This window comes from Saccopteryx leptura, chromosome 9 (genome assembly GCF_036850995.1).
Source record: "Saccopteryx leptura isolate mSacLep1 chromosome 9, mSacLep1_pri_phased_curated, whole genome shotgun sequence".
Classification (NCBI taxonomy): Eukaryota; Metazoa; Chordata; class Mammalia; order Chiroptera; family Emballonuridae; genus Saccopteryx; species Saccopteryx leptura.
The window spans coordinates 30,452,837-30,468,175 of record NC_089511.1 but is presented as its reverse complement, the minus strand read 5'-3'; the positions used below and the strand labels follow the sequence as shown (position 1 = coordinate 30,468,175).

Genomic DNA, 15,339 nt, shown 5'->3' with positions numbered 1-15,339 from the left:
GATAATCTTACGGTAGAATTAAGAAAGAACAAACTTTCCTAAATCGCAGGCATCAGACCAGAGAATATAGTTATAACTGAGCTCCTCAGACGTCACATAAATGGAATTTTTGCAATGAGACAAAGATGGTATGTTTAAAATTAAAATAAAAGATTTCTTCTTGAAAAAAAAATACAAAAACACTTAAAAGTGATCAGCTGGCTTGTCAAGAAAGAAAAGAAGAAAAGAAAAGGAAAAAGGAAAATTCTACAGTCCAAAGTATTGAGTTGTCACTGCCAGCAGTCAGGACAAGCCCTCCCCGAGTCCATGTTCTTCTCAAACATGGGCGAGTGGGTTATTCCTCACCTTTACACCAGAAATTCCTATAATTTCTGAACTGGCTATAAAGAATACTTCGGGGATTACTAAAAACTAGCAAAATACTCTCCTCAGCATTCTAAGACACAATTTCTTTTCCCTCACCGATGACACGGGTGAGAAAGGGAGTGTAAATGGAGCCTCTGCTCTTTCAAGTATAAGCAGCTTCACTTGCAAGCCCACTTATATCTTTGCAACTTGCAAAAAAATACTTTTGGAAGCTTAATGATTATGATATGATATAAAAAGCCTTGGATGCATAGAAAATGAAGCGCAGTCTAATAGGCTGACCGGTGGGACAATCGCCCAGAGGCCTGGCCTCTGCTCTTGGCTTGCACTCACAGGGCAGTGGGATGAAGCTGCACCTCCCGGGCCTCGGAGACGGCGCTCTCCTCAGAGAGCACTGTGCCTGCACACAGGGGCGGGGTCGAAGAAGTATGTTCTAGAAAAGGGTCTGAGTCCCATATGAAAAGCAATAAATAAAGCCCAACAGTAAATGCGATCAACATTATTAGGCATGCTGAGCAGAGGGTCTCAAAGACCCTACAGAACATGCAGGGTCCACAGAGCTGTGTGGCCCAGGTTGGGCACTTTGCATTTGTTATTCTGTGCTAGTTATTCACTTTACATTACGAGGTCAGCCCATCTGTGCACAAACTTTCTCATTTAAAGTCCAGCAAAATTTTCAGTCACTCTCGGAGGGTACTCCTCAATCTCATGAAGAACGTAACTTTGATCAGAGCATACTCTATTCTGCCTCACCATGAAGCTCCCCAGAACACCAAGCAGAATTCTTAGTAGATACTCAATGAACATTTGTTGATTAAACCCAGGGCAGGCTTTTCTGCACTAACCAGTCTCCACTCTGACCGGCTCCCCAAGGCTCACAGGCCAAGGGGCAGCCACTGAACAAGGGCAGCCTCAGCCTTCCCTTCCACCAGGTGCTCTCTACGGGGGTCCCGGCATTTTTGCATGGATGCAGTGTGCAGTGCAAATGCCCCTCATTCTCTCCACCAAGAGTCAAATGTCTTCAGCTGACCACAAGAAGCCTCCTCTTGAATCATGGTCCCTGAAAAACATTTTGGGGTCCTGGTTTGGTATGCTGAAGTAGGAACGCATCAAATGGAACCCCAGTGGAGCAGGGCAGCTAACGTATTTTTCTAAAAACCTAACTCCCACCATGATAACCGAGGTGGCACGGCAAAGACAGCCCTAGCCTGACCGTGTCGGTATAAAGAATGCATTTCCTGTACGCTGCATAGGAGACCCCTCACACTTATAAATGATTGAAAAGGCACTTCTAAAGCACCACTGAAGAAAGTGCCATCATTAAAGTGGTAGTGCAATATAAAGAACACTTCAACACAGCAACATGCCGTCCGACATCCCTCAGATGCTTTTTGGTTGTTACAGTTTGAAAAAAAGCCCACTGTTAGCTATCCACTCCTCACAGCAATGAAATAATGAATTAATGAAATACACAATGAATTTAGGAATTTCTTAGGCCGAATCTTTATAGCACACCAACTACTAGTTGGCAAACATTGTAGTTAATCCCACTAAAGAAAAGAAATGCAAACACCAAGTAAAACTACAAATATATCAATATTTACACTCAACATGAGTTTTAACATAGTATATAAACTGAAGGGCCACAGGCTCAAGAATTTATCTGAAGCACCAGGAGACAGTAATATATGTAGTTTGGAACTACAATTCAAAAGTAAACATATACAGACTCACCAAGTCACATCACACACACACACACACACACACACACACACTCTCTCTCTCTCTCTCTCTCTCTCTCTCTCTCTCTCCTCACACCTTTTCCTCTCACAGGATAGAAGCACTACCACAAAAAAGAAAACAACAAAAAAAAACTCACAAAACTTCATTTTAAATTAAACACTTTAAATCGTTGAAAAATCTACATTTGGATGTGTTAAAGAAACAAACAAACCTACTTTAGACTGTAGACTAGAGAGATCCTTAAATACTCACTTACTCTAACCTGAGACAACTTTCCTTCTGTTGGTGGAATAATGAAAATAAATTGCACTTCCCCCAACGATGGTATATTTAAAAATTTAAGATCCATTTTCAGCCGCAATTCCAACATACACCTGGTAAAAGTGCCTTATGGAAAAAAAAAGTATCAAAAATTTATGTTTCAAGTCATAAGTGGAATGTTAAAACACAAACCTGCATGAAATGAGTTAAAAATTTATTTCACAATACTGAAATAACTGTAATTTACAAAAAAAGTCATAACTAATTTTAGAACATAATAAAATTAAGTACATCCCTACACTTCAACATAGAGTATTGTTATATTTGTATATAGTAAAAACAGTTTGGCACTTAGCAGCTTTTGTTGGTTGTTGCAGCCCATATCATGTGGCAAATTTATTTTATAAAACAGTCCCTAATTTCTGCAGCTATAGTGTCAATAAATTGAATTTTTAAAAAAACTTTATAAAACAAATGAACAAGTCATGCAGGCACTGACAATATTGCAGCAGGGACCTACTCACTCCTAAACCAGGAACGACCTCCTTGGAAAGGCCTGGCATAGACTGGGAAGGATTTCAAACTTCAGAAATTAAAAACAAACAAACCAGAACTGCTGATTGTCATGGCTTTAATAAGATATCAATGACTACTTTAATGTACCTCAACTGCAGCTTCTGAAAGCCAAAGTTGTTGTATTCTGTATAAGATATTTTATAAAAGAAAATTCACTTTTTCAGCAATTTGTTTTTTCCAAAACTAATATCTAATTGTAAAAATAAAGTTTTCTTTCTTTGCAGTGGCTATGGGGTTTGCTTTGATGAAAAGCTATCCAAAGTATCATTGGGGAAGTGTGCAAACAACAGCAGACTTGTATAGGACACAGAGAAAAGTCAGGCTTTGATTTACAGACTGGATTTGACTATATTGCATAACTATGTGGCAAACCTGGCCTCCTGCCTCCAACAGAGAAGGTAAAAACCTCATGCCTTCTTTTATCAAACTCTTCTGCCAGGACCAAGAGGAAATGTGCCATACACAACATTCTTTAGAACCCCCCCCCCCCCAGAAGGGTCCTTTCAGCAACTTTTAGAGCACTGTGTTGACTTCTAACTAACGGGTGTTAAAAAAACACACAAAAACTCTCACCTTTTTTTCTGTTCATGGTGGGAAAATGCAAGCAACATTTCATTTGCATGTTAAAAGCATATAACAACATTCCATACAGGAAGTTTCCTAAAGAAATTCCTGTGTTCAAATTTACAACCACAGGATACATGGACACATTACTCTTTAAGACAAAATGCTGCTTCTTAGAGCCATATTCTAAGAGAGGAAAAAACTGTAGAAAACAATTAAAAATGAAGAGTTCTATATTAAATCGACTAGAAATCTGATATTGCATAAAATTCAAATGATGAAGTAATCAAGCACTTTGAAGTCCCTGATTTCACACTAAGGTGGAATAATTTGAATGGAAACAAAATATCTTCAAGATAAATGCTACTACTGACAGACTTTTCCCCTCAACGGGAAGAGAGGCATGGGAGTGCGGGCCAGGGAAGAAGGAAAAGGTTCATTTGCTCTACTATGAACAGAATGAAATTAAGTTGAGGTAGTTTATTCTACCAGCCAAACTTTATCATAATTTGTCTAAAACTCTTACTAGTGAACGGCATTTGAGAAAATTCTACTACAAAGACAAGATTCTGAACACATGTTCGCATTCTAAGACAAGTTTTCAAATCCTAAACAGTAGTAAACAAGACTTTGTGTGCTTTCAGACAGATTGTTTTTAAAAGTTTTGATCCCTTTATATTTTCTCTGGACAGTTTTTTTTGTTTTGTTTTGTTTTGAAGTCACAGCAGACCTTTATTATTTGTCTGACTCAAGTCTTTCTTTTATAAAATCTCCTACTCTCTCATATCCTACTTATAAAATGGTTTTGATGAACTGGAAGGGAAGAATGGCACTGCCTGAGATCCTTCACAACTTCAAGAGCACTATCCCAGCGCCCACGGCGTGGCATACCTTAATCTACATCAACCCAGAAGTTAGCAACTTCCTTTAAATTCACATGAGGGCTGCAACCTGACTCATTAATTTAGAGTCTTTATGTTACTAAGATAGAATGTCATCAAAGAGAAATTTTATCTTAGTTTCATCATAATATAGTTTAAAAAAGATTCTTAGCACAGAATACTAGTAGTAAATGGAGACTAGCCGGCGTCCAGTCCAATCTAACATTTTAGGCACAATCCTTAATTTGTCGGGCAGGGTTAGGCATAGTATTTCCATCCAAGTGCAGTAGAAAAGCAGTCTTGGTATGTTTGGATATGTTGGTTTGCATATACGAATTTTTGTTTGTTTACCAAGCCAGGTACACACAGCAGTCAGATACGAGTTCCCTTCAGGGAAAATGCACCTTAGTATTTTAACCGCAGTATTTTACATTACACCGATTCCCACTTCCCTCTTCCTTTTGACACTGACTAGCCTCCATTTGTCTGCAGACACGCCTAACAGGAGAAACTAATTCCTCCCAGGTCGTTTTTCAAGTTACGTGTTCTCCCAAACACGAGCTGAAGTTCAAGCATTCTAAGCATTACAAAACCACCAGAGTTACCACACAAAGCCTGGCATGCAGAGCAAGTCTGGGCTGCCACCTCTGTCCCCCTCACGTAAAACCATGTTACGGCACACTTGGTCGGGAGCTCTGCTGCTCTGCATCCTCTTCAAGGTGAATGGACACGGATACGGAATAAGCCTTGCTGAAGCTGCAGGCGGAAAAGCTTGCAATTTGCAATACGTAAGGCTGCACACCCGGTGCGGCGGAGGTCGGATGGAAGGAGTGGTTTGGTGTGGTGCCAGGTTCCTGTGCTCCTTTTAAACTCGCGCACGTAGTCGTAATTAGTACCTAAAGCACAAGAATAAGCAGCGCTGAGACAACATGCCCTGGAATCATCAGAAAACAGTTCTGACAAAAATCACCGTAACATTCTTACCTGTGTCAAGATCCCCAATAACATAAATACTGGCTCCTATGGGTATAGCTCCATAAACAAAAGAGGAACTGGCAGGGATGCATAAATTCTGGTCATTAAGATAGATCCACCTGAGAACAAACAGAAGGACAAAATTAAGGAAATCAAAGGATAACCACACATCTCGGAAGGCTACCAGTTGCAACCAAACTTGGCGCCTACAACAGTACAGGCTCTGCTCCAGTAAATCTCAACTCCACACTCCACTTCCGGGTAACCACTGGTTTGCTTCCTGTCACTATAGGTATTCATTTTGCCTGTTTTAGAATGTGATACATATTGAATCATAAAGAATATGCACTTTCCTTTTTTTTATTTTAGTGAGAGAGAGAGAAAGAGAGAGAGAGAGGGAGGGAGAGATGGACAGGGACAGACAGGAAGGGAGAGAGATGAGAAGCATCAACTCATAGTTGTGGCACCTAAAGTTGTTCACTAATGGCTTTCTCATATGCGCCTTGACTGGGGGGCTCCAGCCGAGCCAGTGACCCCTTGCTCAAGCCAGTGACCTTTGGGTTCAGGCCAGTGATCACGGGGTCATGTCTATGATCCCACTCTCAAGCCAGCGGCCCTACACCCAAGTTGGTAAGCCCATGTTCAAGCCAGATGAGCCCGTGCTCAAGTTGGTGACCTTGGGACTTCAAACCTGGGTCCTCAGCATCCCAGGCCGACATTCTATCCACTGCGCCACTGCCTGGCAGGCAGATATGCACTTTTCAATCTGCTCCTTTCGCTCAGCACAATGCTTCTGAGATTCATTCATGTTGTTGCCCATATCAATAATATATATATTTTTAATTTCCAAATATTATTCCCTTATATGAACATACCAAAATGTGTTTGCCCAGCTGCTCATGCTCATTTGGGTAGTGTCCAATTTTGGTTAAGGTAATATAACTGTTTTGGACATTACAGTGCAAATGTCCTTTTTTTGTGAACTTATGTTATGGACTTGCTTGGTTATATGGTTAAAGATATATTTCACTTGATTAAAAAATGCCATGGGTTCCAGCCAGTTGGCTCAGCGGTAGAGTCGGCCCAGTGTGTGGAAGTCCCAGGTTCGATTCCCGGTCAGAGCACACAGGAGAAGCTCCCATCTGTTTCTCCACCCTTCCACCTCTCCTTCCTCTCTCTGTCTTCCCCTCCCGCAACTAAGGTTCCATTGGAGCAAAGTTGGCAAGGGCGCTGAAGACGGCTCCATGGCCTCCACCTCAGGTGCTAGAATGGCTCCAGCCGCAATAAAACAATGCCCCAGATAGGCAGAGCATCACCCTCTGGTGGGCATGCCGGGTGGATCCTAGTCGGGTGAATGCGGGAGTCTGTCTGACTGCCTCACTGCTTCTAACTACAAAAAAGAAAAAGAAGATAAAAAAAGAAAGCCTCACTGTTCTCCAAAGTGTTGTGCCATTTTGTATTCTAGTTAGCAAATGTACAAGAATCCCGACTGCTTGGCTTCAGGGCCAGCTGCTGGCACTGTCAAGTCTTCATTTTATCTATATTAGTAGTACGCACTGCTGTGGAGACTAATGATGTCGAACATCTCTCATGTGCTTATTGGCCATCATATGTATCTTCCTTTGTGAAATATCTATTCAAAGATTTGCCTTTATTTAATTTTATTTTAGCAAGAGAGAGAGAGAAAGACAGATGGACAGAGACAAACAGGAAGGAAGAGAGATGAGAAGCATAACTCATAGTTGTAGCACCTTAGTTGTTCATTTATTGCTTCTTCTCATATGTGCCTTGACCGGGGAGCTCCCGCCAAGCCAGGAACCGTGGGGTCATGTCTAGGATCCCATGCTCAAGCTGGCAACCCCGCTCAAACGGTGACCTCTGGGTTTCAAAGCTGGGTCCTCAGCATCTCAGGCTGACACTCTGTCCACTGTGCCACTGCTTGGTCAGGTATTTGCTCATTTTTAAAATTGGGTTTTCTGTCTCCTTATTGAATTGTAAGATTCTTTATATTTGTGGATACAGGTCCTTTGTTATATACATGTATCACAAATATTTTTCTCAGCATGTAAACTATCTTTTCATTTCTTAATGGAGCCTTTTGAAGAACAGAAATTTTCCATTATGATGAATTCCAATTCATCCCTTTTTTCTTTTGTAGTTCATGCTTTCTGTGGCCTTCTAGGAAATCTATGTCTATTCCAAGGCTGCAAAGACTTTCCTCCTATGCTCTTTTCTGGAAATTTCACGATTTCAGCTTTTATAATTAGGTCTTATGATACACTTCAAGTTAATTTTTGTGTACGATAAGAATTAAGAGTCAGGCTCTTTTTTTCTCCTGTCGTACTTATATCTAGTTGTTCCAGCATCCTTTGCTGAAACGATGTTTCTTTCTCCACTAAATGGCCTTGGCACTTCTGTTGAAAATCAATTTAATAACCACTAAAAGGATCTGGGCTCCACGAAGAAGTGGTTGATTCCACAGCGGAGATAGAAAATACAAGATGAGCCAGGCCCTGGCTGGTTGGCTCAGTGGTAGAGCATTGGCCTGGCATGCAGAAGTCCCGGGTTCGATTCCTGGCCAGGGCACACAGGAGAAGCGCCCGTTTGCTTCTCCACCCCTCCCCCTCTCCTTCCTCTCTGTCTCTCTCTTCCCCTCCCGCAGCCGAGGCTCCATTGGAGCAAAGATGGCCTGGGCGCTGGGGATGGCTCCTTGGCCTCTGCCCCAGGCGCTAGAGTGGCTCTGGTCGCGACAGAGCGACGCCCCGGAGGGGCAGAGCATCACCCCCTGGTGGGCAGAGCGTCGCCCCAGGTGGGTGTGCCGGGTGGATCCCGGTTGGGTGCATGCGGGGGAGTCTGTCTGACTGTCTCTCCCCATTTCCAGCTTCAGAAAAATACAAAAAAAACCAAAAAAAAAACCCCAAGATGAGCCTGAAGCATCTTGTGTGGCCAGAGGAAGTGCTTCAGAAAGGACGGGGTGTGTCTGGGGGTGCGGGGCCAAGATGGTGGTCTCCCAATGGCCAAAGCTAGAACTAACTGAGCAACAAAATAATGATAGTATTAGGTTTGTAACTCAGGATAAAATAAACATCCATGACTCCATATCCATATAAGTAACGAAATACATTAAAAATAGGGAGAAGAGACAAGTCTTCTTTGCAGAATTCTAGGTAATAAGTAAAAGGAATGACAAACAGAAAATTCACCACTAGGCAAACACCCCAGTAATAACTATCACAGGCTAGTCCACTGACGGGTGCTAAATTAGTGGTGTGAGGAAAAATAGTATGGGTGCATATTCTTAAAGTCTCTCTTCTAAGGTATTTATTAATTACAAAGGTAAAAATAGTAACTTCACAGTGGAGAAATCCAAAAGACATGATTTTAACCAGGTAATCAAGGTTAGCATCACCAGAAATAAGACATGTTGGCATCACATTCTACCTGACGTGGTGTGGAGAAGGGCATAGCACCACTGTGGTATTCCTGCCCGAAATACCTACCCCTGGCTTAATCACAAGAAATCATCAGACAAGCCCAAATTAAGAGACAGTCATAAAAAACTGACCAATAATCTTCAAGAGTATCATGAAAGATCAGAAAGAGAAACATCACACATGAAAAGAGACTAAAAATACTTAATTGTACTGATGTTAATATCCTGGTTTTGATATTGGCATTATGGCTATGTAAGATGTTAACATTAGAAGATGGGTGAACGACTTATGGGAACTCTATTTTTTCAACTTTTCTACAAGTTAAAATTATTCCATAATAAAAGTTTGGGGCTTTTTTGCTGTTAAAAAAACAACGACTAGATTGCTGAATAATGACGTTCACTCAAGGTAATCTGACCAATTTTTCTTTTAAGAGTTAAAGGCACAACCAGGTCATAGTCAACCTTAGTCAGACCGTGGGAATGTATCCTAACCAGTGGTTTTCTACCATTTTACACTTGGGACCAGTGAAAATAGGATAATTATTTCAGGGACTGCTAAGGCAGAAGTCACCTTAAACAAATTCGACTGTATCGTTGGGTCTATAATCTTCATACAATGTCAGGGTGGTTAATGCTTTTGTGGGCTGGCATGAAATTCCTGGTATACCAGAGTTTGAAAAACACTGATCTAAACCACTGAGAACTACCAAAGTCCAGGCTGACTCTCTTTGTTGGAGCATACAGGTCTACCTGCATTGCTCCTAGTATCTCTAACTCTATGCTACAAAGTGTCTAATAAGCCAGAGGTGTGTGTCCAGAGCATTTCAATGCTAAATACAATTGCAAAAAATTATCTCACTAAGAGCAGCACCTGTATTTCAATGAACACTCTTCCCAGTTGTTGTAAAAAAGTAGCTTTCATATTTTGAGTTTTAAGAAACATGAAGCAAAATGATTTGTTTAAGATCCTATAACAAGTCAGAAACAAAGCTATTACAAGCTGCCATATTTCTAAATACCTTCATCTACCACTGATTCACCTAACGGCTGAATGCTGACTGGTATCCAGCAGTTTGCTGGGACTGGGAATATAGTTTGTCCCGTCGCCAAAACGCCTCTAATAAGGAAAGTAAAAAACCTAAGAGTGTGAAAACAGGAACATGAACAAACTTTTGAAAGAAGAAGCTTGGAAATGTCCAACTACAGTAACTAACTGGCTTATTTACATTTTATGTCTTCAGGACTAAACATAAAAAGCTAAACCCTAACAGTTAACTTTTTCCCAGGCTCTGAATCGAACTAGCTGAAGAGAATCCCTATGCCTGATCTACAGGTGAAAATTACCCACACGACCAACTCTAGTGAAGACACACACACAACTCTTCTGAGCAAACCCACTAAAAGGCCCCGTGTGCACCGAGCAGGTTAATGGTCACTTCTAAATCAAGACATATATGACTGACTACACTATCTACTGAAAAAGCAGCGCAAGATACAACAATATTTGGAATAATTTTGTAGAGTTGACAACTTAACATAATCCCTCCCTGGAGTAATTAAAGCGGAAGAAACTGGTCTTTGTGAATAAACTACCAAATTTGGTCCAAAGCAGATCAATGATTCAGAATTTCTGGGTTTCAGAAAAACCATCCTTGGTGATCTATTTTATATAATGCTGAGGCTTCAAATTAAATAAAACTATGTAATGTTAAAACTTAACTGGAGCATGTATTTGCCATTGCTTATAAAACAGGTATAAAAGGCATATGGTTTCCCATTCTTTTTCTACTACCTATCACCTTGCTGACCCTGGACAACTGAGCTAACGCAGTCTGCTCTGTCATATGTAAAGCAGGGATATCTGACATCACCACCAACCTCAAGTAACAGTTGTGAGGATGAAATGAAATTGCCAACATAAAGCACTCTTCAAGTGTCTAGTACATAACTGGCCTCATTAAGTGGTAGTGATTTTTACAATGGACAAGGCAATACTATGCCTTTAGTCACGAGGCTTTTCAACACAGGTTTATCAGGATTTGGAGGCTATAATGATGAGTCCACTTATAACTCAAATTAAGAAGGGCACTAAAACATAGCAGGGCTTCACAGCAGCAAGCTGCAGAGAGGGGAGAGGAGGGCGGAAGGGCAGGCAGGGAGAGAAGGAAGAAGGAGAGAAAGGAGAAGGAGAGAAAGGAGAAGGGGAGAAGGAGAGAAGGGATGAGAGAAGGGAAAAGGAAGGGAAAAGGAAGGAAGAAGGAGAGAAGGGAGAAGGAAGGAAGAAGGCGAAAAGGAAGAAGGAAAAAGGAGAGAAGAGAGAAGGGAAAAGGAAGAAGGAAAGAAGGGAGAAGGAGAGAAGAAAAGAGGAGAGAAGGAAGAAGGAGAGAAGGAAGGAGAGAAGGGGAGAGAGAGGAGGGAGGGGAAGTCAACTCAGGAGAAAGAAAGAAAGAGGGAGCTTTTAGGGAGGTTTCTGCTTTTAGGGAGGAAGGAACTCCTAACAAGCTGGTCTCTGGCCAGGAGCAGCCACAGGCTCTGGACAAACACAGCAAACAATGGCCTGAGGGCTCTGGGCGTGAGCAAAGCAGGCAGCTGGGGAAGAAGGTGCAAGCTGTGTGCATCCCACTGCGTGCTTCCATTCTTGGGCAGTTTTACAAAGGGGCAGCTGAAACCCAAGAGAAAAACCTGCCATCTTTCTGGCCACTGGAATTAGGGGGAAGACAGAGTTTCGTGGAGTGATGAGAATCACTGAAATGTGTGGGGGTCTCAGAAAGATGAGAAGTGGAGAACCTCTAAATTTCTGTACACTCACTTATTGCAAGTCTTTGACCCCGGGAACCATGAATGCTCGTGACTAAGGCTTGTAGGACTGAACTAAGACCTGCGGCTGCTGTGGATGTGACAGTCTGCAGTCGGGGTCTAACCAAGTTCACGGTCTGCGCAAGCTCGCGGAGCAGCACTCAGTAGCAAACAGAAGAGACCTCAGGGCCTCGACAACGTTCTGTTCACAGTGTCCAGGATGCCATCCAAAATTACTCAACAAAAAACGAGCCAGAAAAATAAGAACTCATTCTCAGGGGTATAAACAATCAACAGATGCCAACTCTGTGATGACTCAGATGCTGGGATTATCTATCAGGCAGGGACTTGAACACAGCCACCCTAACTACGCCGTAAGGGCAGGGAACATGTGCTTATAATGAAAACATAGAGGAGGTTTCAGCAGAGAAAAAAGATAAAGGATTCTGCCTGAAGAAGCTAGGAAAGGAGGAGCAAGATCAACCCTATGTAAAAGGAAAGAAGTAACAGACGAAAGCAGAAGGCAACGAAATGGAACACACACAACAGAAAATGAACATCAGCAGCTGGCTCCTTGGAAAGATCAACGCCCTGGTGGGCTTTGTCAATAGAGGGTGCCGGAGGAGCTGCAGGGCCTGCCTCTGGCTAAATACGACCAGCTTTACTTGGTAAGCCATGGGGAACTAGGAGGAATCTTCAGCAGGACACTGAGAGATGAAAGTGACATTCATCTTTCAACAGCACAAGTAGGTGAAATCTATTAGAGAGGACTGGTTAGAAGGCTAACCACATTACATGCAGAAAAAAGAACACATTGGGGTAGGAGCAGAAAAACAAAGGTGGGTGAGCATGAAAAATATTACAGAGTTTAAAAAAGAAGCTGGGACTTTACAGTTGATGAGATGTGAAGCACAAGAGAGACTCAATGGCCTTTGTGAGGGGGACAGCTGGGAGGACGCAGCCTTAGTAACGGAGCAGGGGCACGGGGCAGAGACAGAGACACTGTCACTCTGAGACAGCCACTGCTCCTAGGGCTTGGGTTAACTCGTGGTCAGTTCTTTGCTTTCTTTCAAACAGTTTGTTTTTAGTCTGAAACACAGAAAATAATAAGATATGGCATTTCTCCAGGAAAGTTTTAACCTAAAAATAGGGAACAAAAGCAGGAAAGACAAGAGATTACTTAAACACAATAAATGGTCTTGGAGCTAATACAGGTTGTTCATCTGGCAACCGTTTCCAGAGAATGCAAACATAACATACTTGGGAACATCTGATCTTTTAAGAAATAAAAATATTATTTTCTTTGTACAGATACTTACGGGAAAGCCTATATTTTTAAAGCAGTGTAGTATGGGAGCTAAGGCTGACTCTGGAGCCTGACTGCCCAAGTTGAAAGGCAAGCTCTGACACCTGCATGTGGGCACATACTTCACCTCTCTATGTTTTGGTTTCCTCATAAGTAAAATAGGGATAAAAAGAGGACCTATATCGCAGAGGGTTGTAGTGAAGATTAAATGAGTTAGGTGAGTTAATACGTGGTACAAATGTGTTTAGTGTTATTGAAACAAGAATCCTACATAACTGACCCTTGAACACAGGCATTAGGGGCATTATCAAAAATCTGCTAATAGCTTACTGTTGTCTGGAAGCCTTACTGATGACATAAACAGCCAACTAACACATTTTGTATGTTATATGCATTATATGCTATATTCTAACAATCAAGGAAACAAGAGAAAACATATTATTAAGAAAACCACAAGGAAGAGAAAATACATTTATAGTACTGCAAGTATTTCTTGGAAGAAATCTGTCTAAAGCAGTGGTAGTCAACCTGGTCCCTACCGCCCACTCATGGGCGTTCCAGCTTTCACGGTGGGCGGTAGTGGAGCAACCAAAGTATAAATAAAAAGATAAGATTTAACTATAGTAAGTTGTTTTATAAAGATTTATTCTGCCAAACTTAGCAGAAATCCGACATAAAGTACTTGGTAATTATTATTATATGCTTTAACCTGCTGTAACTCTGCTTTATACATTTTATAAAGTAAAGTTACTTTCCTACTTTATAAATCACCATTACTGTGGAACTGGTGGGCGGTTAGAAAATTTTACTACTAACAGAGAGACAAAAGTGGGCGGTAGGTATATAAAGGTTGACTATCCCTGGTAAATGGACCCACATAGTTCAAACCTGTGCTGTTCAAGGGTAAACTGTGTACTAAACTGACAAAAGAAATTAAGCTTTCTTCCATCTATTTATGAACTAACACAGAAGAGCTCAGAAATAACAAAACTAAAGAAACATGAATTTTATTTGGGGGTGCTTTTAAATAGCAAGGAAGAGCCAATTTTCTTATGTTTAACAATTACGAACTGAAAGCAATACACTTACATTCAAAGCTTATCAACTATAAATATGAAACAACCTGATAGAAATATAAAGGTTCTAAAAGTTTATAACATATCAAGGACAGGCTGAGAAACTTTACAGCCAGATTGAAGTTTTATACAATCAAAACAGGGACAGAAAAAGGTAAACTCCAAAGCAAGCTTGATCAGTCCAGAGAGTTATAGCTCTCTAGCTGTACGGCCTAAACAGTAACTCAGCCATTATGAAAAAGGCTTATATCAATACTTTATCAGAAACCAAACACAAGGACCACTGCTTGTTAATGCAGTTGGGCGGACTGTCTCGAGATTCACGAAGCAGGCTATTAATATACTACTACTTCATACCTTGCACATTCAGCCCTCATAGTAATATACATATATTAAGAAAGAGAAATGTAGAGAAGTCTTTGAAATTTTGCCTCCCCAGCCCCACCACAGCCAACATCCTCAAATTGCTCACACTTTGTCTAATGAATTTTCCTAAGAGAGTTTACCCCTGTATTTGAAAGGGAGAAAAAGCTATGCAAATATCCTTTTTAAATACAATCCAAGATAGGTAACATTTACACATCTTCCTAAAATCTTGGTAACTGCTCACTGTTTGCCCTAATCAAAAATATTAAGAAATTAAACATTATGGCACCCTCTTCTGGTAACATGATTGAAACACTATCACAAGATTAATTTTAGCATGGCAGTTTCTTTGTAGGATGTGAACGTTATTACTACAATCAGAATGCTGTTTAGTAGTTATAAGAATAAAATGTGTGAGAAGGGAAGAGGGGGGAGGTTGGGAAGAATGTTACCTACTCTACAAGACACATATGGCCACCTGTCGGAGGAAGTCTCTGACACCACACTTCACCCATTCACTTAATTAGAATTCTACTGAGTGTCTAAGACAGGCCAGTTCTGATGCCGAAGCTAGGATGTAAAGTGGGCTGAGCTAGACCTTGCCCTGATGGAGCTCACGATTAACAATTACAATCCAGGAGTGACACGTACAGAGTATCATGGGATCACAGATTGCGGGACCCAATAAGATCTCTAGGGAGTGATAGTTAAGCAGAGTTTTAGAAGGGGTCAGACTTAACTGGATAAATGAGGGAAGGGATATTTTAGGCAAAAGGAATAGTATAAAAGCACAGAGCTGAGATAATCATGACATATTTAGGGGGAAGATATCACTCACTCACTTTGACTAAAATGGAACAGTTGGGTAGCACAAAGAATAGAAAAACCTACCACAAAGGGCAAAACATGCTAAGTGAAGGAGTTTAAACTTTTCCCTAAAAGTTATAGGGAGCCAATGAATAATTTTAAGTGACAAAGTGTCAAGGTCTGATC

At 41.2% G+C, this 15,339-nt stretch overlaps 1 protein-coding gene across 1 annotated transcript in view; it reads right to left on the bottom strand.

Annotated features, from left to right (window-relative positions):
* Positions 1-465: 465 nt before the first annotated feature.
* Positions 466-15,339, bottom strand: part of GAN (gigaxonin) — a 70,156-nt gene continuing 55,282 nt past the window's right edge. The window contains exons 10-11 of the mRNA XM_066348396.1: positions 5,376-5,485; positions 466-5,287 (exon numbers count right to left, since the gene is read on the bottom strand). Coding sequence (XP_066204493.1) covers positions 5,106-5,287; positions 5,376-5,485 — 292 coding nt within the window. The 3' untranslated portion in view covers positions 466-5,105. The remainder of the gene's footprint in view (positions 5,288-5,375; positions 5,486-15,339) is intronic.